The sequence below is a fragment of the Apodemus sylvaticus genome, chromosome X (genome assembly GCF_947179515.1).
Source record: "Apodemus sylvaticus chromosome X, mApoSyl1.1, whole genome shotgun sequence".
Classification (NCBI taxonomy): domain Eukaryota; kingdom Metazoa; phylum Chordata; class Mammalia; order Rodentia; family Muridae; genus Apodemus; species Apodemus sylvaticus.
The window spans coordinates 115717603-115743574 of NC_067495.1; the positions used below are offsets into that span (position 1 = coordinate 115717603).

Below are 25972 nucleotides of genomic sequence, written 5' to 3' on the forward strand. Positions count from 1 at the left end.
GAATCGACTGTAACTGGGCTTAGAAGTTCAGGCCTATAATTCTAGCTACCAAGGAGGGTGAGGCAGAAAGTTCACAAGCTCGAGGCCTGAGCAAATATAATAAAAAGCTTAAAAAAAATACTGGGGAGCTAGCTCACTGCTAGAATATATGCTTGCCTAGCATGCATGAGACCTTATGTTCAATCCCCAGTAGCAGCAAATAATAATAATGAGCTCTAAATATTAGTTGTTGGAGGTATATTTAAATAAGATAAAGCACTGAGAAGACATCTAGGATAAGAAAAAAAAAAACCTTGCCTAACTGGGGTTGTTAAGGGATTAGATAAAGGGGAAGTATACCCTTAGACAGCAAATATTAATTTAAAAAAAAATCAGAGGAAGAACACTTTCATTTTCATGCAGGAATCCAAAGGTCACAGGAAAAGATGCCAAGAAAACTGGCTTTGTGAAACCCAATTATAATACTAATAAAGGTCCTGCATTGATAGACCCTGAGCTAAAAGACTGAGGACACATTTTTTTTAGTGTTCATTAATCTTTTTTTTTTTTTACAGTCCAGTCGTTAACCCACTCCTGGTCCACCCTCTGGTTGTTCCTCCTCCCATACCTCTTTCTCCCACCATCCATCTCCAAGAGGATGTCCCCACCACCCCACCTCCATCCCGCCAGTCCTCCCCATTCCCTGGGAGCCTCAAGTCTATTGAGAGTTAGGTGCATCTTCTCTCAATGAGGCCAGTTCAGAAAGTCCTCTCCTGTATATGGGTCAGGGGCCTCATATCAGCTGGTGTATGCTGCCTGGTTGGTGAGGACACAAATTTTTCAAGTTTCTGCTTGTTGGAAAAGTGCAACAAATATTCCTTAGACCCATACATAGCCTGGAATTTAGAAACAAGTCTCCTGTCACTGGTAGAATTGAAGATATCTGACTGTAGGCTGCTGAATTTGCCATGGGGTTGTCATTTTTTCACCCATGTTGGCAGCATAGCTGAAGATGCTTCCCACGTGATTTCCTAATTGCATCACTATAGCTCATTACTGAGATCACAGCACGAAAGAAGAGTACAGCTAAATACATGTTGCAGAAAAAAAAAAGTGACCAGAAGTGATTAAGACAGAACATGGCTCAGTAAGGTATCAGTGCAGTGAAGCTCATTAGGTCTGGTGGTATGAGTTCCTTCTAAGAAGACAAGACTGTTTCACTGTGGCTTTGGGAGGAAGTTATTTGGTGCTGTTAACATAAGTCCATGTTGGGCATGGTTTAATATGCTTCTCTTACCTTAGGTTCTGCAACGACGGAAGCAGATATTTTCCACCAGGCACTTCTGGAAGGCAATACTGCTACTGAAGTGTCTCTGACAGTACTAGACACCATCTCCTTTTTCACCCAGTGCTTCAAGGTAACTATGAGTTTGAAATTGTTCAGTGTCAACTATAAGGAAAATAAAAAGCCAGGCAGTGATGGTACAAGCCTGTAATCCCAGCACTCTGGGAGGCAGAGGCAGGTGGATTTCTGAGATCGAGGCCAGCCTGGTCTACAGAGTGAGTTTCAGGACAGACAGGGCTACACAGAGAAACTCTGTCTCAAATAAAAAACAAAAAACAAAAAAAAAAACAAAAAAAAAAGAAAGGAAAGGAAAGGGAAAAAAACCTATAATAGCTAGCTAGTTTGAGGAACAATAGTTCAGTATGGCAGGGGCGGTAAGAAAACACTGGTGGCTAGCCAAGTTTGACTAGCTGTGGTGTAACCTTGGGAAATCACTGAAACTCAGTCATCCATTAAGTGAAGTGTTCCTACTAAAATGTCCTTAATCTCCCTATGCCTCTTAAATTCTATTGTTTTATATTTGTCTTTAGACTCAGTTTTCTGCCAGGTACGAGAAAATCAGTTAGCCAAAATACCCATTATAACAAGGTTATTGTAAGAACAATATCCAGGTTTTTCTCAATTTTTTTTCTCTCAACCCAAGTCATTCCTTTAATTTGTAAAAGAAAGTAAGTTAACCTGCGTGCTTGGTGGAAGGGTAAAAGAAAATGGTAGATGTGAGAATGTTTTGAAAGTAAAAACTACATGAGCATAACGTAAGACAACATAAGTATTAGAACTCAGAAGGAGAAAACACACCTCCAGTTTCTCTTCAATTGCATAGTATTGGGGACTGTTTTTATTTTTGTTTGTTTTGCCTTTTCCCCTTTCTTATGTAATATAGTCAATTGCCTTAGGCTTCCAGATAGACTATGGAAACGTGCCCCACGCTTCTCTAAAACATTATATAAAGGAGAATCGAATAATACTAATAAGTTGTGGTAGGTGATCTTACAAAATATTAAGGTTGTTTTAATTAAAATAACACACACACATTATTTTTCATCATGTCAGTAGATAGGCCATCAGAGGCTCATGACTAGATTCCATTCCTCCCTGCTTTTCTAATATTTTTTATTTATTTAATAGGTATTTGTGTATTTCTTGGTAAAACTCAAGTACTCTCTTAAGCACTTTATAGATATTAACTTATTATTTTTGGTGCTGAGGATTAAACCATATCCTCATGCAGGCAAAGCACATGTTGTGTCACTGTGTTACCTTCTCCTTTTCTTTTGAAGGTTGGGTTAATGAAGGGAAGGAATGACATAAGAGGACATGTGATCTTTATAAGTTACAAAACTGTTCTGAAGTTGGATTGTGATTATTCAGTACTGGCATCAAATTAGTAATGGTAACTGAATTGTACTCTTAAAAGTGATGATATTATGGTAACACAAATTATATCCCTGTAAACTAAATACAAGCAATGAATTAACTTTTAATCCTCACAATAGCCTTACTTATATAAACGTATCATTCTCATGCAAATAAGAAGCCTTGAGCCCACAGGGAGGTTCACATTGCACAGTTAGTTGGTGACAGTGTCAAAATTCATATGTACACCAATCATAATGGAAGTCCTTGGTTCTAAGTACTGGCCATCAATGGGCCTGTCACCATTTTGTCTAGTTCTGTGTGGTAGACAGAATCGATATAACCTGCTTAGTTTCTTGAGAGTCAAAAAGGCAGAACTGGAGAAGTTAACCAATATTTTGATTTTATATAATTTGATGTGTTGTGTAAATATGTATGCTGTATATGAATATGTTCATTCATGTTTATGAATGCAGGCACAGGTATGGAGGTCAAGAATATCCTTGGGTGTCAGTACTTGCCTTGTTTGATACATGGTCTCTGTTGTTTTCCCACTGTTTACTCCAGTCTAGCTAATACCCACTTATCAGTGAGTGCATACCTTGTGTGTTCTTTTGTGATTGGGTTACCTCACTCAGGATGATATTTTCTAGTTCCATCCATTTGCCTAAGAATTTCATAAAGTCATTGTTTTCAATAGCTGAGTAGTATTCCATTGAGTATATGTGCAACATTTTCTGTATCCATTCCTCTGTTGAGGGACATTTGGGTTCTTTCCAGCTTCTGGCTATTATAAATAAGGCTGCTATGAACATAGTGGAGCATGTGTCCTTATTACATGCAGGGGAATCCTCTGGGTATATGCCCAAAAGTGGTATATCTGGTTCCTCGGGTAGTGCTATGCCCAATTTTCTGAGGCACCACCAAACTGATTTCCAGAGTGGTTTTACCAGCTTGCAATCCCACCAGCAATGGAGGAGTATTCCTCTTTCTCCCTGTCCCCTCAAGCATTTGCTGTCCCCTGAGTTTTTGATCTTGGCCATTCTGACTGGTGTGAGATGGAATCTCAGGGTTGTTTTGATTTGCATTTCCCCGATGATTAAGGATGTTGAGCATTTCTTTAGCTGTTTCTCAGCCATCTGGTATTCATCAGTTGAGAATTCTTTGTTTAGCTCTGTACCTCATTCTTAATAGGGTTATTTGGTTCTCTGGAATCTAACTTCTTGAGTTCTTTGTATACATTAGATATTAGCCTTCTCTCAGATGTAGGGTTGGTAAAGATCTTTTCCCATTCTGTTGGTTGCTGTTTTGTCCTATTGACAGTGCCCTTTGCCTTACAGAAAATTTGCAGTTTTATGTTTCTTGTACCTAGAGCATAGCCATTGGTGTTGTGTTCAGGAAATTTACCCCTGTGCCTATGTATTCAAGGCTTTTCCCTACTTTCTCCTCTATAAGCTTCAGTTGATCTGATTTTATGTGGAGGTTCTTGATCCACTTGGACTGAGCTTTGTACAAGGAGATAAGAATGGACCAATTTGCATTTTTCTACATGCTGACCTCCAGTTGATCCAGTACCATTTGTTAAAAATGCTGTCTTTTTTCCACCGGATGTTTTTAGCTCCTTTGTCAAATATCAGACATTCAAAGAAGACCTAATACCAATATTCTTCAAACTATTCCACAAAACAGAAACAGAGAAAACACTACCCAATTCATTCTATGAAGCCACAATTGCACTGATTCCAAAACCACACAAAGATCCAACAAAAAAGAGAACTTCAGACCAATTTGCCTTATGAACATTGATGCAAAAATACTCAATAAAATTCTTGCCAAGAATACATCAAATGATAATTCACCACGATCAAGTAGGCTTCATCTCAGGGATGCAGGGATGGTTCAATATATGGAAATCCATCGATGCAATCCACTACATAAACAAAACAAAACCACAACATCAAAAACCCAACATGGTCATTTCATTGGATGCTGAAAAAGCATTTTTACAAAATCCAGCATCCCTTCATGTTAAAAGTCTTGGAGAGATCATGAATTCAAGGCCCATATCTAAACATAGTAAAAGCAATATACAGCAAACCAGTAGCCAACGTCAAACTAAATGGAGAAAAACTTGAAGCAATCCCACTAAAATCAGGGACTAAACAAGGCTGCCCTCTCTCTCCCTATCTATTCAATATAGTACTTGAAGTTCTAGCGAGAGCAATTAGACAACATAAGGAGGTCAAAGGGATACAAATTGGAAATGAAGAAGTCAAAATATCACTATTTGCAGATGACATGATAGTATACTTAAGTGATCCCCAAAATTTCACCAGAGAACTCCTACAGCTGATAAAAAACTTCAGCAAAGTGGCTGGATATAAAATTAACTCAAACAAATCACTAGCCTTCCTATTCTCAAAGGATAAATAAGCAGAGAAAGAAATTAGGGAAATAACACTCTTCACAATAGCCACAAATAATATTGCATACCTTGGTGTGACTCTAACCAAGCAAGTGAAAGATCTGTCTGACAAGAACTTCAAACCTCTGAAGAAAGAAATCAAAGAAGGTCTCAGAAGATGGAAAGATCTCCATGCTCATGGATTGGCAGGATTAATATAGTAAAAATGGCCATCTTGTTGAAAGCAATCTACAGATTCAATGCAATCCCCATCAAAATCCCAACTCAATTCTTCACAGAGTAATAAAGAGCAATCTGCAAATTCATCTGGAATAACAAAAAACCCAGGATAGTGAGAACTATTCTCAACAATAGAAGAACTTCTGGGGAAATCACCATCCCTGACCTCAAGCTCTACTACAGAGCAATAGTGATAAAACCTATATGGTATTGGTACAGACAGGCAGGAAGATCAAAGGAATAGAATTGAAAACCCAGAAATGAATCCACACACCTATGGTCACTTGATATTTATTTACTGTTTTTTATGCCCATTTACAAGAGGCATTTTCATGGTATCATGAGGTATTATGGAAGGTTCAATTTGTCACCAGTACATAAATATGTCTTATACAAAATATATTTCCAAAAGTAAGATAATAGATTTTTAAAATAATTGGTATTTCTCCTAATTATTACTCTCCCAGAGAAATACAAAGGGCAGTTGCCTTGTATTTGGTTTCAGACTTCTGAATGTGTAAGTTAATTTAAAAAAATTCCTAGCCAGTCGTGACTAGATATATGCATAGTCCCAGAAAAAGGATTGTGACTTTGAGCCAGATTGGCTTTTGAATGTAGCAAGTTCTAGATCCCACTGAGCTGCAGAGAGAGAACTTTAAAATGGAAGAACACAGTAATGGAGGAGGGATGGAAGGAGAAATATTCTTCCCATACTCATTTTGAATTTTGATGTTCTCCATTGAAAGAGTAATTTTTTAGCTATTTTAAATGCTAGAGTTTCAATAGTCTAGATATAGTTTGTATGGTGTTTTGAGATGTCCCATTCAAGTTGAAGATCACATGACTATTCTCAAATAAAATACTAAAAATATTGAAAAAAACTTCCAAAGTTCTAACAGCATTTTCATAGGCAGATATTGATGATGCAGTAAAATCAGTTCTTTTATATGTGGGGGGAGAGGGGACAAACCAAAGGCTTCTATAAACTGTTTTCTTTCTTCATGTTTTATAGAGCCAACTTTTAAATAATGATGGCCACAACCCACTAATGAAAAAAGTATTTGATATTCACCTTGCTTTTCTTAAAAATGGACAATCTGAAGTGTCATTGAAGCACGTCTTTGCCTCACTGAGGTCTTTCATCAGTAAGGTAAGAGCAACTTAAAAGTGCTAGAAACTCAAGGGAAGATGGAGGACTGGGGATCATTGTGCTGCCATCTACAAACAGCCAGTAACTACTGCAGCCTTTGTAAATATGATCACAACATAGCAAAATCAATGTAGAGAGCCAGGCAAGAATCTTGTAAAATCAGAACAGGCTTTCCCTTTTACCATCATACCTTTACATTTTCAGCAGGCCCTTTTCAGGGATCTCTCTCTCTGTCTTAGGGTTTCTATTGCTGCAATAAAACGCCATGAACAAAAACAAGTTGGGGAGATAGGATTTATTCAGCTTACACTTCCACATTGCTGTTCATTATTGAGGAAGGTCAAGTAGGAGGTGAATCTGGAGACAGGAGCTGATGCAGAGGCATGGAGTGCTGCTTACTGGCTTGCTCCTAATGACTTGCTCTGCCTGCTTTATAATAGAACCCAGGACCACCAGCCCAGGGATGGCTCTACTCACAATGGGCTGGGCTCTATCTCATCAATCACTAATTAAGTAAATGCCTTACAGCTGACTTAATTTGCTTTATTTTATTCACATTCCAACTGAAGTTTTCTGTCCCTCCTCTCCTCCAAGTTCCTTCCCCTCCCCACGCCTCCCCTCTGCACCCTACTCCCATCTACTTCTCCTGTCTCTTCAAAGAAGGGCAGGCCTCCCATGAATATCAACCAACCATGGCATATCAAGTTGCAGTAAGACTAGGCACCTCCCCTCCTATTAATGCTAGAAGAGGCAGCCCACTAGGGGGAAAGGGTTTCAAAGGCAGGCAACAGAGTCATCTACAGCTCCTATCCCCACTGTTAGGAGTCCCACAAGAAGATCAAGCGACACAACTGATATATAGGTGCAAATGGCCCAGGTCAGTCTCAGGCAGGCCCTCTGGTTGACAGTTCAGTCTCAGTGAGCCACTATGGGCTCAGGTTAGTTGATTGTCAGGGTTTTCTTGTGGTGTCCTTGACCACTTCCTACAGCCAGATCTTATGAAGGCATTTTCTCAACTAAGGTTATCTCTTTCAGATAATTCTAGATTGTGTGTCAGGTTGACATAAGACTCTCCATCTGCATCTTCTTTTCTCTCTCAAGATTCAACCCAGGAGACCACATTCCTAGCTCCAATGTCATTTTAATTTTTTTTTGAGACAGGGTTTCTCTGTATAGCCCTGGCTGTCCTGGAACTCACTCTCTAGACCAAGCTGGCCTCAGACTCAGAAATCCTCCTGCCTCTGCCTCCCAAGTGCTGGGATTAAAGGTGTGGGCCACCACTGATCAGCTCCAATGTCATTTTAAAATCACCAACTTCACCAATTTATCTTGCTTATCATATGATAAGATTAACACACCACCGACTGTACTAAGGCAGTACCAGCCTTGCTTGTTTAAAAAATTGTGTGCAAACCCTTTGAAACTAACTTTTAGAACTCTGGGATCTTATATAATATCTTGCAAACAAACCATAAGCAGCCAGTATATGATCAAATAAACAAGTCCTACCTTTCATTGTATGTAAAACAGAAATTGGGTAAATGTGAAGCTTTCAAAGTTTTCTATTCTTTAATATACTTTAAGAATAAAAGACTCTACAGGGAAGTGAGCTCTGTATGAGCGCGATAGGATAAGTGGATGGAACTACATTTAGAAAAAAATCATTTAACAGTTACTAGTTAGGTAGGTACTGTGTGTAATCATGAGGGCTTACTGTGCAATATATGAAAATATACACATAAAAAGAAAATATACACATAATGATAAATACATGCTGTATCTTATCAAAGTTTCCCTTCATTAGTAGTTGGACTTAGAAGATACAACTGAAAGTATAAATGTGTGTTGTCACCTTAAGAGCTAGCTAGACTTCATCTTTTAGGAAACAAGCAGGCATGGAAATGTTTTGAGCAGGGAAGTAACATGATGTATATTAAAAGAGAATCAGTATGACCAAGGGAAAATAAACCTCTCTAAAATTAGACATTGGTCAAAAAGCAGAACCAGGCAGATGTTTGTGAATTCAAGACCAGCCTTGTCTATGTAGCAAGTCCATGCCAGCCAGAGCTTCAGAGATACATGGTAAACCACAAAGGGGTGAATAGAAGGAAAGAAAAGAAAAAAGAAAAAAGAGAAAAGAGAAAAGAAAAAAGAGAGAAGAGAGAAGAGAGAAGAGAAGAGAAGAGAAGAGAAGAGAAGAGAAGAGAAGAGAAGAGAAGTAGCCAGGCAGTGGTGGCGCACGCCTGTAATCCCAGCACTTGGAAGGCAGAGGCAGGCATTTTTCTGAGTTTAAGGCCGGCCTGGTCTACAGAGTGAGTTCCAGGATAGCCAGGGCTACACAGAGAAACGCTTTCTCAAAACAAACAAACGAAAAGAAAAGATAGAAAAGAAAAGAAAAAGAAAAGAAAGATTGTGTGTAGCACAAAATATAATAAAAATGATGTAAATAAAACAGTAAAAAAAAATAGATGAGGGCCTGGAAAAGGGTGCTGGTGTGTGGATATCGAGATAGAATACATTTTAACAAGAATTTTTGGAGTGTATCACCAGGATACAGAGTGAAAACAGAGATCAGGATCAGAACATTAGAGAAGATAACACAGAATGGGTTAAAAGAGAAAATTGTAAATGAGAAGAGAGGAAACAGTGACTGATGTAGTTAAAAAAAAAAAAAAAAAAAAAAACAAGAATGGACAGTGTCACAGAAGCCAAGGGGAAACAGAGTATGGGCATCCTCATGAGGTGAAAGGGGCACATTAGAACTGGCATGGAGGAAGTTGTGCATGACTTTGGCCATTGTTCATGTCTCAAGTAATATAAGAAGACTTACTGTAAGGATTAACTGCACATTGCTGTGCCTGTCCTTAAATGTTTTTATACTAGAGTATCTCGTCCAGCAAGAGTCGATCTAATCCTGTGAAACTTTATGAGATTTCCCAATTTGCCAATCAGAAAGCATTTGTTACACACCCATTGCTTGCCTAATACTGCACCTGCCAAAAAGGTAAAATAATGCAGATAGATTCCTGAGATGCAGATTAAAGTTAAAGGTTTCCAAGAAGCCATTTTGTGTAACTGACACACAAGCTTTAGAAGTCCTGACAAATGGCCATTATGTACTTCGAAGCAGCTTGCTTGTCCCACCTTCCAAGGATAGGAAACTCTAATAAACCCACACTAGGTGTATAGTTTATCTTCCACAAAGCAGCACGCCACTTGCTTGTTTTGAGAATTCAGTGACCACTTGGGCACTCTTTCTCTATGACAAAATATGTCTTAACTGACAGTATTTGTGGAGTAGAAAATGGACAGGCATATATGAACACTTCACATAAACTTCATTTTGTTTAATAAAAAAGGATCAATTTCACTACTACTGATTTGCTCAGTGGGTGGAACTTTCGAACAGGAGCCATCATTCATCATTTCAGTCATCCATTTATTCAGCTTGTCATGGAATATGTTCCTATTATGTTTTGGACTAACTTGAGCTCTTCTCAGATTGACAGCACTTATGCCACGTATCTCCACATTATTGCAGTATCTTCTACACTGACTTGACTTGTTCTATCATTGAAATATGCTTGTCTATATGGTAAGAAGTTCAGACTATCTTGAAAAGAGAGCTCCAACCTCATATTGATTTCTTATCTTCTAAAGATCTGAGCATAGCTTTTGGTGAGGCTACAGTCAGCACTTGATTACTTGGTGGGTTTTATTAGATCTTCAGATATTCATTTCTATTTTCCGTGTTTAGTTTCCCTCAGCCTTTTTCAAAGGGAGAGTAAACATGTGTGCTGCATTTTGCTATGAGGTTTTAAAGTGCTGTACTTCAAAGATTAGCTCAACCAGGAATGAGGCATCTGCACTTTTGTATCTTTTAATGAGAAACAACTTTGAGTATACCAAGAGGAAAACCTTCCTGAGGACACACTTGCAGGTGAGTACCAATCAAAGCTCTTTATTGTTTTTCTCTTCAATCACTGGCCTCCAACAATTCAACATCTAATTAGATAGATAGATAGATAGATAGATAGATAGATAGATAGATAGATAGATACATAGATAAATAGATAGATAGATAGATAGATAGATAGATAGATAGACAGACAGACAGCTTAGTTGGTAAAATGCATGTTCTGCAAGCATAAGTACCTGAATTCGATCCAAAAGGTTGTGTATGGGGCTGGAGGGATGGCACAGTGCTTATGAGCACTGTCCATTCTTCCAGAGGATCTAGGTTTGATTCATAGCACCTACACGGTGGTTCATAACAACCTGTAACTCCAACCGAGTGGATCTGATGCCTTCTTTTGGCCTCCTTGGGTACCAGGCATGTACATGATGCACAGAGGCATAGAATAGACATACATGCAGGTGAAACGATACATATACAGATAAATCATTTTTGTTTTAAAGCCAGAAGTGGTAGTAGGCACTTTTAACACCACAACTGAAGAAATGGGGTCAAACCAAACTCTGGGGCTCACTGGCCAGCCAGCCTAACCTTATTTGGCAAGTTCTAAGCCCCGACCCCCAAATAAAGATAGACAGCATCTGAAGAATGGCTAACCTCCACACATAGGCATACATGTGCACCTGCGAATGTGTGTGTACACCCCCCTCTCACTCTGCTCCCCACAAAGAGCAACATTTATAGCTTCTTTGAAAGCTAAGGTAAGAGGATATTAACTTCAAGTCTTACTTTGTCTATAGAGTGAGGTCAGTGCCAGCTGGGGCAACACGACAGACACTCTCAAAACAAAAAGTAAAAAGAGGCCTGAGGTTATAGCTCAGTGGTAGAATGCTTACTTAGCATACACAAGACTCTGGGTTCTAGTCTCAGCCCTGCAAAAGAAATCAATATCTGGATTTTCCTTTCTGTGTCATAGTTCGGACCATGTGGCTATCTGCCACGTGAAATGGGACTGGTCCAAACTGAGATGTGTCAGAAGTATAAAGACTAAGTACATTAAAAAAAATGAGCATCTAAGTTGTCTTATATTGTTTACATATTGAAATAATTTGTCAAATTTTGGGAGTAAATAAAACATATCAAAATAAACTTTGGGTCAGTAAGGTGACTGACTCAGTAGGTGAAAGTGCTTGCTGCCAAGCCTGATGACCTGCATTTGACCATCAGAAACCAAACTCCTGAAAGTTGTCCTCTGATATTCACATGCACATACAGCGCATGTGTGATCACACACACAAATACACGCACGCGCGCGCGTGTGCGTGCACATACACATACACAGTAAATATAGAAGATAAAGTAAATTTCCCTTCCATCTCTTTTTTCATTGTAGCCATTCATGTATGTGACTCACGTTCTCTTTCTCTTGGACAAGGCTACTCTAGAGTGTAAGTCTTAAGAATATGTGCTCTAGTTCAGAGTCCATGACAGTCTGACATGGAGCAGGTGACTTCTTTAGCCTTGGTACCTCTGCTTCTTCAAATATAAAATGGGAGAAACTCTACTTCAGGATATTTGTTAGACTTAAGTAAGATGGTTAAATAATGATTGTTAGATAACAAATGGCAGGTGATGCAGGTTGTTTTGCATGGATCAGCAAAACCTTTATTTAACAATGACAGATTGCCAGGCACGATGGCACATGCCTAAAATCCAAACCTGTGAAAGATCAGGGTAAAAGGAGTACACCTGATCTACAGGACAAGAAGAACCTGTCTCAAAAAAGCAGAAATTCTAAAGAATTGACCTGGAAGTGCTAGCCCGCACCTGTATGCTCTCATATACTTGAGATGCCCAGGCAAAAAGGATCACTTGAGCCCACAAGTTAAAGATCAGGCTGGATAGCATAGCAAGAACCTGTCTCAAAAAAAAAAACCACAATGAAATTAATCTCAGGATTTTGTGGAAATTACAGAATTTATAGAGATAACTATCTACGTGTGCTCCACTCATATATCAACTACATAAGTGCTGTGTGACTGAATCTGGCTGAACCAGTTTGTTTATCTGTTAAATGAGGCCAAGTATTTGCCATCTTGCATGGTTATTAGTATGAGGGTGAAAAGGAAAAGCATATAGCAGCTGACACCATTCCAGCACAGAGAACACACTGGGTGATAATTATTCTCCATCTTCATATCATTGTGATTAATTGATGAAACAACTCAGAGTCTAAACACAGTTGGGACTTCTTGGCTTAGTAGTCTACTATGTAATGTAGGCAATGTCTAGTTATGTATCTCCACTGCCTTGGTCTGTCCCATTAGAGCTCTTTACTAGGGAAAAGGTTATAGATAAGGAAACAACCATTAGCCTGAAGTCCAAGCTACTGAAGAAACTGAAGTAGGAAGACAGAAGCGAGTTAGATGTTAGCCTGGACACAGTATAATGACACCCCTCCCTATCTCTCAAAGCAGGATTTTTTTTTTTGAAGCCTTTTGAAAATAACCTGTATTTCTTCCCACAGATTATCATTGCTGTGAGTCAGCTTATAGCTGACGTAGCACTGAGTGGAGGATCAAGATTTCAGGAGTCTTTATTCATTATCAATAACTTTGCAAATAGCGACAGACCTATGAAGGTATGGAATAAAGTCAAACCACTTGGACTGGGATTGTGAGTCAGTGGCACTCACCATGAACAGTGCCCTGGGTTTGATCCCCAATACCAAAATAACGAATAAAAAACACTTTAACTAAAAAAAAGGGAGTTTATATCATGAAACTGGGGTGGGCTTCTCAGTTCTGTCAGTATGGAACATATAGCATGTGAGGTTTAAGAGTTGATGGCTTTTACTTACCTCTGGGTCTTTAGCAATTATATTCAGCAGTAACTAAATAGACTTTTAAAATGCATGTCTGTTAGTAATAAAATCTGTGTTGTTTTCTCTGCTTGATTTCTAAACTTTCTCAGAAAAGAAATATTTATTTTCCTTCTTAACAATTGTTACCATTTATAATACTGGGTAATTAAAAATGGGGTTGGAAATTTGAGAAAAATTTCACTTCTTAGAATGGCTAACAGATCCATTGCCAACAGATAAGAAATGGAACCAAAGGGTTTCATTATTTGTTGGTTTTCTGACTTTCAAACATTTTGCTAACCAACTCTTGCTTGCTGTAACAGTCCAAAGCTGTCAGTCTTCAGCACCAGTCCATCACAATTAAACCTAGGACTCTGAGTACTACATGCTTAAAAACTAGGGCATTGTAAACAAAAAAAAAATGCATTTTCTACTGTTTTGCCTGGAAAACAGGTCCTGAGATCCTCCTCCCAGGGGGATGAATTGTCCCCATTCTCAGGAAAGGTCATATTCTAGTGTATTTGGTAATACTGCATGAAATTTTTTTAAAACATCAAAAGCTCACAGTCACAATATGCTTGATGTTTGGGACGTGTAGAATCTATGTACCAAAAAAACATTCCCATAGGAGTGCTGCTTACAGGGAGCAAAACACTGAGTAGTGCCAGCTGCTCACAGGCTGGGAAAGTTTGCTTTCAAGCAGCCTTGTGGGTTTCCCAGGGGATCAGTATACAGTTCAGCTAATCCCAGGAGCACAGAAGCAACGTGTACTATTTCAGCTATTTTACTCATGCTCCAAGAATTTATGTTTCTAGTTGTTACCATGATCAATGCCATATTATACAGGTAGATAGATTAACACGATGTTTTCCAAGTGAATAGGACTGATGTTAGCTCTCCTCGAGAAGAGCCCCTTTGCTTTCCCTTTACTCATTTGTGAATGGCTTAGTTTTATCTGCCAAGGTCACCTGTAACCCTGTTACTATAAGGATAGCTAACCTTGGGAGTAGAGTTTCTGTGAATGAAGGCAAAGGGGTTCGATGCATCTAATAATTAGTTTGAAAGCAGATAAAAACGCAGAATATTATATTCATATTAAGTTCCCTAACCATGTACTTGCCCCACCCCCATCTTGGGGTCAGAAACACTTTGAGAGGATAATGATCTCTTTAACCTCTCTGGAGTGTGATGATGTGACTCACAACCTCTCATTTGTGAAAATGGAAAGTTGGAGGCAGGGTTTTCACCAAGGTGTGTGTTATAGTCAGTGGGCTCCTCACTATGGGAATTGCCTGCAGAGCACTAGCTCTGGAGCCTGATTGCCTGATAGTGGTGCTGTCTCCATGACTTGCCAACCAAGAGATGTTGGCTGAGCTTCTCAACTGCTCTGGGCCTCAGTTTTCCCATTGATGGAAATGTATGAGAAGACAACTTAATTAAAGCATATAAAGCACCCAGATCAGTACCCCGTACCTATGTGCTGTCAATAACTTTCAGTTACTGTTACAAGTGAACCAAACATGTAACATTCACAATGAAAGCCAGATGGTCTGACCTCAAAGATCATGTTTTTATGGGCTTTGAGTATATTGCCATCAAGTTCAAAATCCTTTAATGCCTGGCTAGTTAGATAATTTTTAAAAATAACTAATTAAAATCCCTTTAGACTTGCCATATGGAATATAGTACTACCAACTGTTAACAAAGAATAAAAACCATATTATAGTCCCCAGATTTGGATGTTCGTGCTTCAATCCTATTGATAATACTGCTAAATATGTGGGTTTTTTCTTTTCTTTTGTTTTGAAATTAGGCAACTGCTTTTCCCACAGAAGTCAAAGATTTGACCAAGAGGATCCGCACCGTTCTTATGGCCACTGCCCAAATGAAGGAGCATGAGAAAGACCCTGAAATGCTAATTGATCTCCAGTATAGCTTAGCTAAATCTTATGCCAGCACACCGGAGCTGAGGAAAACTTGGCTTGACAGCATGGCCAAAATTCATATAAAAAATGGAGATTTTTCTGAGGTGACTACTTAAAATTTTTGCTCTCACTGGAACTCTTCAAACTCCTTTGAATATATTCTGACACTTCTTTTTTTTTTCCACTTCTAGGCCGCAATGTGTTATGTCCATGTAGCGGCTCTAGTTGCAGAATTTCTTCACCGAAAGAGTAAGACCTTTCTGTTCTGAGATGAGAGGGTTCTCAGCTGTCAAAATAATCTTTTATCTTTGTAGTGTGCAATTGTGAATGGGATAGAATTGAGCTCTTAAAAATATGTTTACCTTCAGCCTCATTCAGTGCTAAACAGATGTTGTTATAAAAGAAGCCTGGATTGCTCATTTTGGCTTTGGCTTCTGTGGGAGGTTACAAGAATATGTTAAATAGTACATGGCTGGGCGTGATGCCCAGTGTTTATTTCCCAAGACTATCTCCCTGGATGACTGCCACAAATTCAGTTCTTCTTAGGGCTCAAGAGAAGCTCTACATAATCCAGACAGATTGCTTCTTTCCCCTCCTCATCCTTAACTTCACCAGCAACTAACTGTCCATGGACTAGGTATCTAGAGCCATTTTTACGCAGTGACACATGTTAAAGGGAACCAGGCCCTCAAAGGACATCAACAGTTCTGAATTCCTAATTCAAGATTCCTAATTCAGAGATCAGGCTGAAAACTTCTCTGTCCTCAAATAATATTGCTGAATTTTATAACTACTCAAATAGCAAAACAATTGGGTAAGGTTTCAAAGTTAATTGGTAGTGAAGATTGCAATCAAGACATCTGCTATCTATCACAATGAGGGCAAAATGAAAGCAACTTAAAGGAGTCATATTACGTGAGCTTTGGCTATGGGGACAACTTTTTTTTTTTTTTTTTGCTTTGTTTTGTTTTCATCTCTGGAATTTCTGTGTTTTTCATTTCACATGTAAAATAATGGCCATTGTGGAGATTCTTCCCAAATATGACTTGAATGGTTTAAACTATGCATTCATGCCATTTAAGTTTGGGAGAAGAGTAGGATTTCATATAGTCCAAGCAAACCTCAGATGCTTGCTATGTAGCCAAGGACAACTTTGAAGTTGTGCACTTCCTGCCTCTAGCTCCTGGGAATACAGGCGTGCTCTACCATGCTCAGTTCATGCAGTGTTGGAGCTTAAGCCCAGAACTTTGTGAATGCTAAGCAAGCAAGCCTACCACTACTACCTGAGCAACATTTTCAGCATTTTACTTATATTTTAAATGGATGGTGAAATGCTTCAGAATAATCCAAGTTTACAAATTGTTATACTCAGCTAGGGGTTGGGGAGTCTGAAATCCCCTACTAAGGCAGGAAGACTGCCACAAATCCAAGACAGCCTGGGCTACATGGTGAATTCCAAGTCAGGGTAGGCTTACTTTACACAGGGGCATACTTTGCAAAGGATGAACCTGAAGTAGAGTCCCAGACTCATTAAGAATTATTAAGAATTAACTCTCTAGATTTTGAAAATACATAATTATATTAGAGATTCTTCCTGAGAATCTTGTTTTACTCACAAGTACAAAGACTTTATATTAAACAAAAATTAAGAATGATTTCTTGCAAGAAAGCAAATAAAAAATTGGTGTATTCTTATTTTCTCCTTTCAGTCCATATATTGTTTTCATTTTCTCCTTGGGTGGGGGTGCTTTAGAACCAAGCTGTACAGGCAGCCCCTACAAGTACTTCTAATGGAGAAAGAGTTGATCAAAATAAGACTCATTTCATCTTTTTTAAATTAGAACACTGATATGTTTGTCAAGTTGCCCTAAAAATAAAAATCAAACTTGCACACCTGCCATTCTCTATCCACTGACAAACATGAGGTTCTTAAACAGCATTCTGTGGTTTAAATGCTTTCCAGAGAAACTGGCTTCCTCTTACCCCAGCTTCCTAATTACTCAGCACCTGAAATATGAGTTCCAGGCCTATTAAGAATAGACCCTTTCAATTTTGAAAACACATAATTATATTAGAAATTCTTCCCAAGAATCTTGTTTTATTCGTAGGTATAAAGACCTTCAGACCACGAATGATTTTCTATCCACTAGCCTGTCCTTAACTTTAGAAAGATTATTTCTTGCTCTAGTTATTTCAGCATTAGGCAGCTGCATTAATCAGCAATCTGACCTGTCTTAACAAGTGGCTGTAGCCCAAACTTGTCATTGGTATAGTTCATAATATTCATAAGGTACTTTCAAGTTTATCTTTCATTAACCTCAAAGAGCTAAGGAGGAAAAACAAAGGATGTTTTGCATTTTAAACAAAGAAACGTTAAATTTGAGTGCTGTTTATATTTTTATTTATGGGTGCTGTCTCTTTTTGAACCTGTAGAATTCAGCAATCTTAAACTAGAAAACCTTCTTCTAAAAGGGCAGCAGGAGTAGAAATCCTCAGGGCTTTTTCCACCTTAGCTTTAATGATTCAAAGAAAAAAAAAAAAAGGAATCCAAAACAGTCTTTTTCAATTAGCTGCTTAAACTACAGTATAAAGATACTTAGCTAATCTAAACCAGTAAAAATACTATAAAGATATTCTTAATGAAAATGGAATAAAATGCTGCCTAGATGCCACATTGTAAGCAAATGTTCTATCATGTAGACTTTTAAAAATAAAAACAAAGTTTCTTCTATCTGGTGGTTTCCTGGCCCCACGGGATAACCACTATCTAGTGTGAGAACTCTGCAACCCAGCAGTATTTAAGAAGTCTAAAAATGACTTAAATCTTTAAGCAAAATATGCTTTAAGTAACATTTAGTGGCTGGGCGGTGGTGGCACATGCCTGTAATCCCAGCACTTGGGAGGCAGAGGCAGGTGAATTTCTGAGTTTGAGGCCAGCCTGGTCTACAGAGTGAGTTCCAGGACAGCCAGGGCTACACAGAGAATCCCTGTCTCAAAAATAAATAAATAGATAGATAGATAGATAGATAGATAAAATAAAATAAAATAAAATAAAATAAAATAAAAATAACAAAAATAGCATTTAACACACTAGAACTGTTTTCAATTAATTGTCCATTGATACCAAAGAGAAAAATATAAAAGAGTATTTACACTATAAATCCCTGACTGGTTTACAGCACCAAAAATTTGTTTGTTTTCTGTCATCTCAAAGAACTGTGCTTGCAGCTCAGCTCATCCAGCCCTTCCTTCCCTTCCTCTAGGATGGAACTCAGGGTGGTGTACATAGTACACAAGTCCTCCATTGTTTTGACTTATACCCTCAAACTGGCCCCGCAACCATTTCTCTTGAAGTGCACTATAAAAATATTCTTAATCATGATGGAATAGAATGCTAATTAGCTGACATATTGGAACCAAATGTTCTATCATTTAGACTTTCTTCTAATAAAAATAACGTTTGTTATGAGTAGTTTCCTGGCCCCCAGGGGTGTCAGCTTACGTGAAGGACTACTGAAGTGCCAGGAAAAGGAAAAAGAGGAAGCCAGGAATGGTGGCTCATGCCTGTAACTGCAGTGTTCAGGAGTGGGAGGATTAGGAGTTTGAGGCCAACCCCAACCACATAGTAAGTCCCAGCTATGGTGTCATATCTCATCTCATTCCTGCCCCTCCCCATAGAAAAAAGAAAGAAAGAAAAGAAAATGAAAGTGGAAGGAGGTCTGCAATTGACCCTAATCCCACTCCACCCTCCAACAGGCCCTTGATCTTTGTACCAGAGATAACTTACAGATAGATTCTCAGGCTCTTCCCTTTGCCCAAGTCCAGTGGAAGTGGTGATAATGGGGAATTTATTATGTCACTCTTTCTTGTCCTCAAATATAAGATCCAACACAAGTCAGAATTTCTTTTCATTTTTGTCTGAGAGCCTCGCCATTTCTGGATCGTACACTCTAAAGCCTAGACTTTGACATTTTTCTCTTTTCCTGAGAGAGGGCACAACACTTTTCCCTAGGGAAGACAAGAGTCAAGTTTTCTGCATTCTTATACCACCACATAGCATCCTCGTTCAGCAAAACTTTGGGGCCTCAGATTCTCCCATAAGCCCAAAAGATGTGATTTCCCTACTCTATAGCATCTCTTTCTCTCATTCCTTATAGGGTAATGCTGCTTTCATTCCCAAGTCTTTTATGCCCAGTGTCATATAGCTAAAATTTCACAAGTACTTCATTCCCTTGTTTGTGCCTAGTTCCAGCTTCCCCCTTTATGCTCACCCCCCAAGATTTTGCTTCTCGCTCTTCTGCTGCTGCCAGTCATTTTTTAAGTATTGGCACTACAATCCCATCCTCCAAAATCCTACTCACCCTTTTCACAGGGTCGCTTGGCCTCAAGGTGTTTGTACCTTCCTGGGCTGCTTCCATTTTTCTCTCTCTAGAATGGCATATGGAAATATAAAAAGCAATTGCTATGAAGCATTAAGGTCAAGATTCCATGTCAGAACTAGGTGCAGTGTACCTCATCCACATTCTCAGCACTTGGGAGGCAGAGACAGGAGGATGGTTAGAAGTTTGATGCCAGCCACATCTGAAATGTGCCTTCTTTGTTCTCTAAATCATAAGATCCTAAAAAATGTAGACTGTAGGAAAACTGTAAGGCTTTCTTCACCTAGATTCTCACTCCACAATAACAATTTAGACCACAGTTATAAAACTTCTTTTCAGCTACAGTTTACTCCCAACTTTCTAGGGCTCCTCTTGCAGCAGTTGTTTTATTCTATCTTGAGAAAGTTACTTTATAACATTGTTAGGCTTACTTATCAATAATAATTCATTTAGTCCTTCTTTTACACTAAGCTCTATTTCAAACTTGTGCTCATGTAATTCTCACAAACCTCTATTATTATTCTTGTTATAATGCTAGTAATGATGATGAAGAAACTTTATAAATACCAGAGAGACAAATACCCAAATTCATACAGTGACACAGTGCAAGACTCAGGCTTGTCTAACTTTCAAGTCTATGGATTTTTAATGTCCCACTCAGTTTCTCCAAGGGTGTTTTATCTTTACCATCTGTTTCACTTCCTGTCTGTCATATAAAGCCTAGGCCAAGCTCTTCCAATGACTGACTGACTGACTGACTTCCCTTTCCAACTCTCAGTGAAATTTAAACACTAGAGATGATTACCAAAGGTCATTCAGTGTTTACCCAAAAATTGTCCACCCTCTTGTCTAGATGATATATACAGAGCAAATGTAGAAAAGATGAGCATTTTAATATAATTTTTATACTAGGAAATCATCTACACCAGCTACTGCAGGTAGTACACCAAAACCACAACTTACTTATTATAATGAATTTGGGCATTCCAGGAAAGAAGAAATCATTTGAAATGTAAATAAAGAATATATCAAATTAAAAATAGGAAAAAATAATGAATTTGGGCTCGCTTTGTGCAGGAGGAAGAACCATAGAATATAATAGATCTGAGGGATATATGAAATTACTTTTACAGCTGAAACATGTACTTATGACTTTAACCCAAGGGTCCCTTCTGTTATTAAAAATAGCATATCCTTTTAAGGGCGTCTGTTATTTACCAAACTTTTTTTGTAATAAATATACTCCATTTCTGGTTTTCCACACAGAATTATTCCCTAGTGGGTGTTCAGCGTTCAAGAAAATTACTCCCAATATAGATGAAGAAGGAGCCATGAAAGAAGACGCTGGAATGATGGATGTTCATTACAGTGAAGTAAGATCCCAGGGCAGGAATCATCATTTATAGAAATTTCCCAATTCAAAATTTATTTATATTAAGTTACTAGATCTGGCTTAAATTTGAAAATGACTAAGAGTTGGTGAGTAATAAAGCTGTCTAGGCAAAGGATTCCTGTTGGCAGAATAGAATCTTGTCTCAGTAACTCTTCCCATTCTCTTGTTTTAAAATGCTACATTTAGATGGCTAGAAAGAGGGCTTAGTGGTTAAGAGCATTTGTTCTTTCTGAGGACCCATATTTGATTCCCAGCACTCAACTCTTACTCCAGTTTCAGGGGATCTGATTCCCTCTTCTGGCCTTCATGGGCACCATACACTCAAGTGGTATACATATGTATATGTACGCAAAATACTCATATAAATAAAATGAATAAAAGTTATTTTTAACCTACAATATTGACCATCTTTATACCATGATCTTTGTGACCAGATCCCACCTAGCATATGAAAAAAGACTCCAAAAAAACTAGAGTTAAAATTGTCTTTTACTATAAAAAGGCATAGTATTTGTAACAAAGTAGTGTGAATGGAAGTGTCCTGCTTCCTACTTCAGGTGGTTAGAAAATAGTTCTGCTTGCCCATCAGTAAAGATCTTTTAAGCACCAACATAGGATCAAGCCTATGGAGATACAAGGGCTGTAAAATGATGAACTATGATCTCTAAGTTCTGCTTGGGAGATAGTCATTGAAATAATATAGGTATGTGATATGCAAAGTCAGAGATATAAGGTAAGGAGATTAACATGGCTGTGATATGAGAGGTGGGTTACAGGTGACTAGATAGAGGCTGGAGGCAGAGGCTAGGAGAAGGCCAGTCTTATTGTCCAGATGTGTAGCAACTGTGTCATAAACCAGAGCCTTACACATACAGAGGCAGATGCTAACAGTCAACCATTGGACTGGGCATGGGGTTCCCAATGGCGGAACTGAAGGGGTTTACAGCCCCATGGGAAGAACAATGATTTCAGCCACCCAGACACCCCAGGACCCCCAGGGACTAAACCATCAACCAAGGGGCTCACATGGTTCCAGCCAAAAATGTGGCAGAGGAAGGCCTTGCTGGGCATCAGTGGGAAGAGTGGTCCTTGGTCAGGTAAAGGCTCAATAGAGGCCCCAACAAAGGGAAATCAAGGGGGGAAGGTGAGAGTGGGTCGGGTGGAGGGGCATATATGTGGGAGGAGGGGTTGGGGGTTTTCTTGGAGGGGAGATACCAGGAAAGAGTATAACATTTGAAATGTAAATGAAGACTATATTCAATAAAAATAGATGAAAAAGTAAAAGCTTCAGGTTAAGCATGTAGTTCACTTGGCAGAGTATTTGTCTTGCATGCACAATCCCTGAGTTTGATATTCATCTATACATAAAATGGTCAAGTTTATCCATGCCTATACTTCAGTACTTGGGAGGTAAAGACAGGAGGATCAGAAGTTTTAATTTCAAGGCTACCTTTGGTACATAGAGAGTAGGAGGCTACCCTGAGCTACATGAGACCCTGTCTCAAAAAGCAAAACAAAACCAAAAATACTTAGGAAATACCAATAGGAAGAGGAGAAAGAACTACTTAGGAGAGGGAACAATCTGGAGGTATATCGGAGAGGTTTAGGAATTGGAAAATGATAGCTGCTATTTATAGGGAGAGTGATAAGTGCAATTTCTTAAACTGTTTTTTTTTTAAAAAGGGCTTTAGTTATATATTTTAGTGGAAGATACATGCAGAAAATAATTCAATGAATGAATATCATCATACTCATATACCAGCAAATATCTTTAAAAGAGTTGTATAATTTAACTATTAAAATTTTTCTGTTTATATGATAGAGGATAAAAGGGGAAGACATGATAGGGATGCAAGGTGATGTCACAAAGAAACCTGTTGTCTTCATAGAAAACAATGAAGACACAGTAATAAAAATATTTTTTTTTTTTGGTTTTTGATTTGGTTTTTTTGAGATATGGTTTCTCTGTATAGCCCTGGCTGTTTTGGAACTTACTCTGTAGACCAGGCTGGCCTCAAACTCAGAAATCTGCCTGCCTCTGCCTCCCAGAGTGCTGGGGAAAATATTTTAAAATGAAATTTATCACCTCTAAAATAAAATTCTAGATGTCAAGTTTCACAAAAAGGCAAATGTGACATTCACAGAGTTAGAAGTGGTGTATCATCCCACAAAATTACATTTTTATATTTTTGATGTATGTACTAAGTTGTTTGTTCTGGTTTTGGAGACAGGATTTCTCTGTGCGCTGTCCTAGGACTAGCTCTGTAGAAGAGGCTGGCCTCGAACGCATAGAGATCTGCCTGCTTCTGCCTCATGAGTGCTTAGGTTAAAGGCATGTATCACCACTACCTGACAAAATTCATTTTTCTAACAGTTGCACTGACCCAGGTATGGCAGCAGATGCCTGTAATCCCCATCTTGGAAGGCAGAAACATAAAGGATCTCAAGTTCCCGGCCAACCAGAGCCACACAGGGAGACTCTACCTCCATAGAGAAATTGTACTAGGAATGTACTATGCCAGGCATGGTGGCTCAGACTTGTAATACAATGATCAGAGTATTGAGTAGGGGTATTGCCATGAAAATTGTCTAGTGTACCTAGTTCCTGAACAGCCTGCTACAGAAGAAGACCCTGTCTCAAGTGGGGAAAGGGGCAAAAGGAGAAGAGAGGAAACAAATCATTTCACTTTTCACAATCAATGACTTAGATATACTTTAGAATTCTGTTGGTTTGATTATGTGGCCCCAGTCACAAACAGCACTGAAGATTTTTCATGCTCTACAGTAATGACTATACATACTTTTATTTTTAAAAATTAGAGTATGGTGTTCAAACAAGTACTGATTTGTCTAGGTTCATATAGAAGAGTTTCCTTCTCATGCTCTTACATCTGAAACAGGTGACATTGATTTTGAAGTTATATTAAAATGAGTCATATTCTGCAGTACACATCATCTAATTATACCAGCTGTCTACAGAAAGAGAAGATTGTTTTGAGTTCTGCCTCTGCTTCTCTGCCTCTCTGTCCCTGTCTCTCTGCCCCTCTGTCTCTCTGTCTCTCTGCCCCTCTGTCTCTCTGTCTCTCTGCCCCTGTCTCTCTGCCCCTCTCTCTCTGCCCCTCTGTCTCTCTGCCCCTCTGCCTCTCTGCTCCTCTGTCTCTCTACCCCTCTGTCTCTCTGTCTCTGTCTCTCTGCTTCTGCCTCTCTGCCTCTCTTTGTCTGTCTCTCTCAGTGCATGTAAGTCTTTTCCTCTCTGCCTCTGCCTTTTTCTCCTGTACCTCTGCCTCCCTTCCTCTTTGCCTCTCTGCCTCTGCCTTTAAATCAAGGCATCTGCCTCTATCTCTGCCTCTGCCTCTCTGCCTTTACAGCTGCCTCTGCCTCTGTGTCTCTGCGTCTATCTCCCTGTCTATCTGTCTCTCTGCCTCTCTGTCTCTGCCTCTGCCTCTACCTCTGACTCCTACTCTGAACCAATGCATCTGCTTCTCTGCCTCTCTGCCTCTCTGTCTCTTATCCTTTCTGCCACTCTGCTTTCCTGCCTCTCTGCCTCTCAGCCTCTCAGCCTCTCAGCCTCTCTGCCTCTCTGCCTCTCTGCCTCTCTGCCTCTCTGCCTCTGCCTCTGCCTCTGATTCTGACTCTGAATCAATGCATCTGCTTCTCTGCCTCTCTGCCTCTCTGTCTCTTGTCCTCTCTGCCACTCTGCTTTCCTGCCTCTCTGCCTCTCAGCCTCTCAGCCTCTCTGCCTCTCAGCCTCTCAGCCTCTCTGCCTCTCTGCCTCTCTGCCTGTCTCTTGTCCTCTCTGCCACTCTGCTTTCCTGCCTCTCTGCCTCTCAGCCTCTCTGCCTCTCTGCTTCTCTGTCTCTTGTCCTCTCTGCCTCTCTGCCTCTCAGCCTCTCAGCCTCTCTGCCTCTCTGCCTCTCTGCCTCTCTGCCTCTCTGCCTCTGCCTCTGCCTCTGATTCTGATTCTGACTCTGAATCAATGCATCTGCTTCTCTGCCTCTGCCTCTCTGCCTGGGCCTCTGCCTCTCTCTCTCTCTCTCTCTCTCTCTCTCTCTCTCTCTCTCTCTCTCTCTCTCTGTATGTGTGTGTGTGTGTGTGTGTGTGTGTCTTGTCCTCTCTGCCACTGTACCACTCTGCTTCTCTGCCTTTCTAACTCTTCTTCTCTGCCTCTGCCTCTGCCTCTGCCTCTGCCACAATGCCTCTGTCTCTGACCCACAGTCTCCTGTCCTCTCTGCTACTGTCTTTCTGTCTCTCAGCTTCTGCCTCTACATCTGCCTTTGCCTCTGCCTCGTCTTCTGCCTCTTTCTCTGTCTCTGAATCTTTCTCTCTGCCTCTCTACATCTCTGACTCTCCCTCTCTGCTTCTATCTCCCTGCTTCACTGTTTCTCTGCTTCTGCTTCTGCCTCTGACTCTGCCCCTCTGCCCCTCTGCCTCTTCTCTCTGCCTCTCTGCCTCTCTGCCCCTCTACCTCTGCCTCTCCCCTCTCTCTCTGCCTGTCTGCCCCTCTGTCTCTCTGCCTCTCTGTCTCTGCCTCTCTGCCCCTCTGCCTCTCTTCTCTGCTCCACTGCCTCTCTGCCTCTCTGCCTCTCTGCCCCTATACCTCTGCCTCTCCCCTCTTTCTCTACCTGTCTGCCCCTCTGTCTCTCTGCCTCTCTGCCTCTCTGTCTCTGCCTCTCTGCCCCTCTGCCTCTCCTCTCTGCCTCTTCTCTCTCTCTCTCTCTCTCTCTCTCTCTCTCTCTCTCTCTCTCTCTCTCTCTCTCTCTCTCTCTCTCTGCCCCTCTGCCCCTCTTTCTCTCTTCCCCTCTTTCCCTCTGCCTTTGCCTCTCTGCCTCTCTGCCTCTCTGCCTCTCTGCCTCCCTGCCTCTGCCTCTCTGCCTCTCTGCCTCTGTCCAGCTGCCCCTCTGCCCTTCTGCCTCTGCCTTTGCCTGACTCCTAAGTTTAGAGGTATGTACCATCATCTGCCTGCTAAACTTCTTAATATAGCTATTGAATGTTAATACACTGACTCTTTATTCAAGTAGTCAC

General features: G+C 39.9%; 1 protein-coding gene across 2 annotated transcripts in view; it reads left to right on the forward strand.

Annotated features, from left to right (window-relative positions):
* The window catches only part of Dock11 (dedicator of cytokinesis 11), a 184011-nt gene that overhangs the window by 136537 nt on the left and 21502 nt on the right, over positions 1 to 25972 (forward strand). For both annotated transcript variants that reach the window (XM_052171937.1, XM_052171938.1), the window contains 7 exons: positions 1282 to 1397; positions 6337 to 6474; positions 10232 to 10414; positions 12918 to 13031; positions 15067 to 15282; positions 15370 to 15427; positions 20824 to 20930. In XM_052171937.1, the coding sequence (XP_052027897.1) occupies positions 1282 to 1397; positions 6337 to 6474; positions 10232 to 10414; positions 12918 to 13031; positions 15067 to 15282; positions 15370 to 15427; positions 20824 to 20930 (932 nt within the window). The remainder of the gene's footprint in view (positions 1 to 1281; positions 1398 to 6336; positions 6475 to 10231; positions 10415 to 12917; positions 13032 to 15066; positions 15283 to 15369; positions 15428 to 20823; positions 20931 to 25972) is intronic.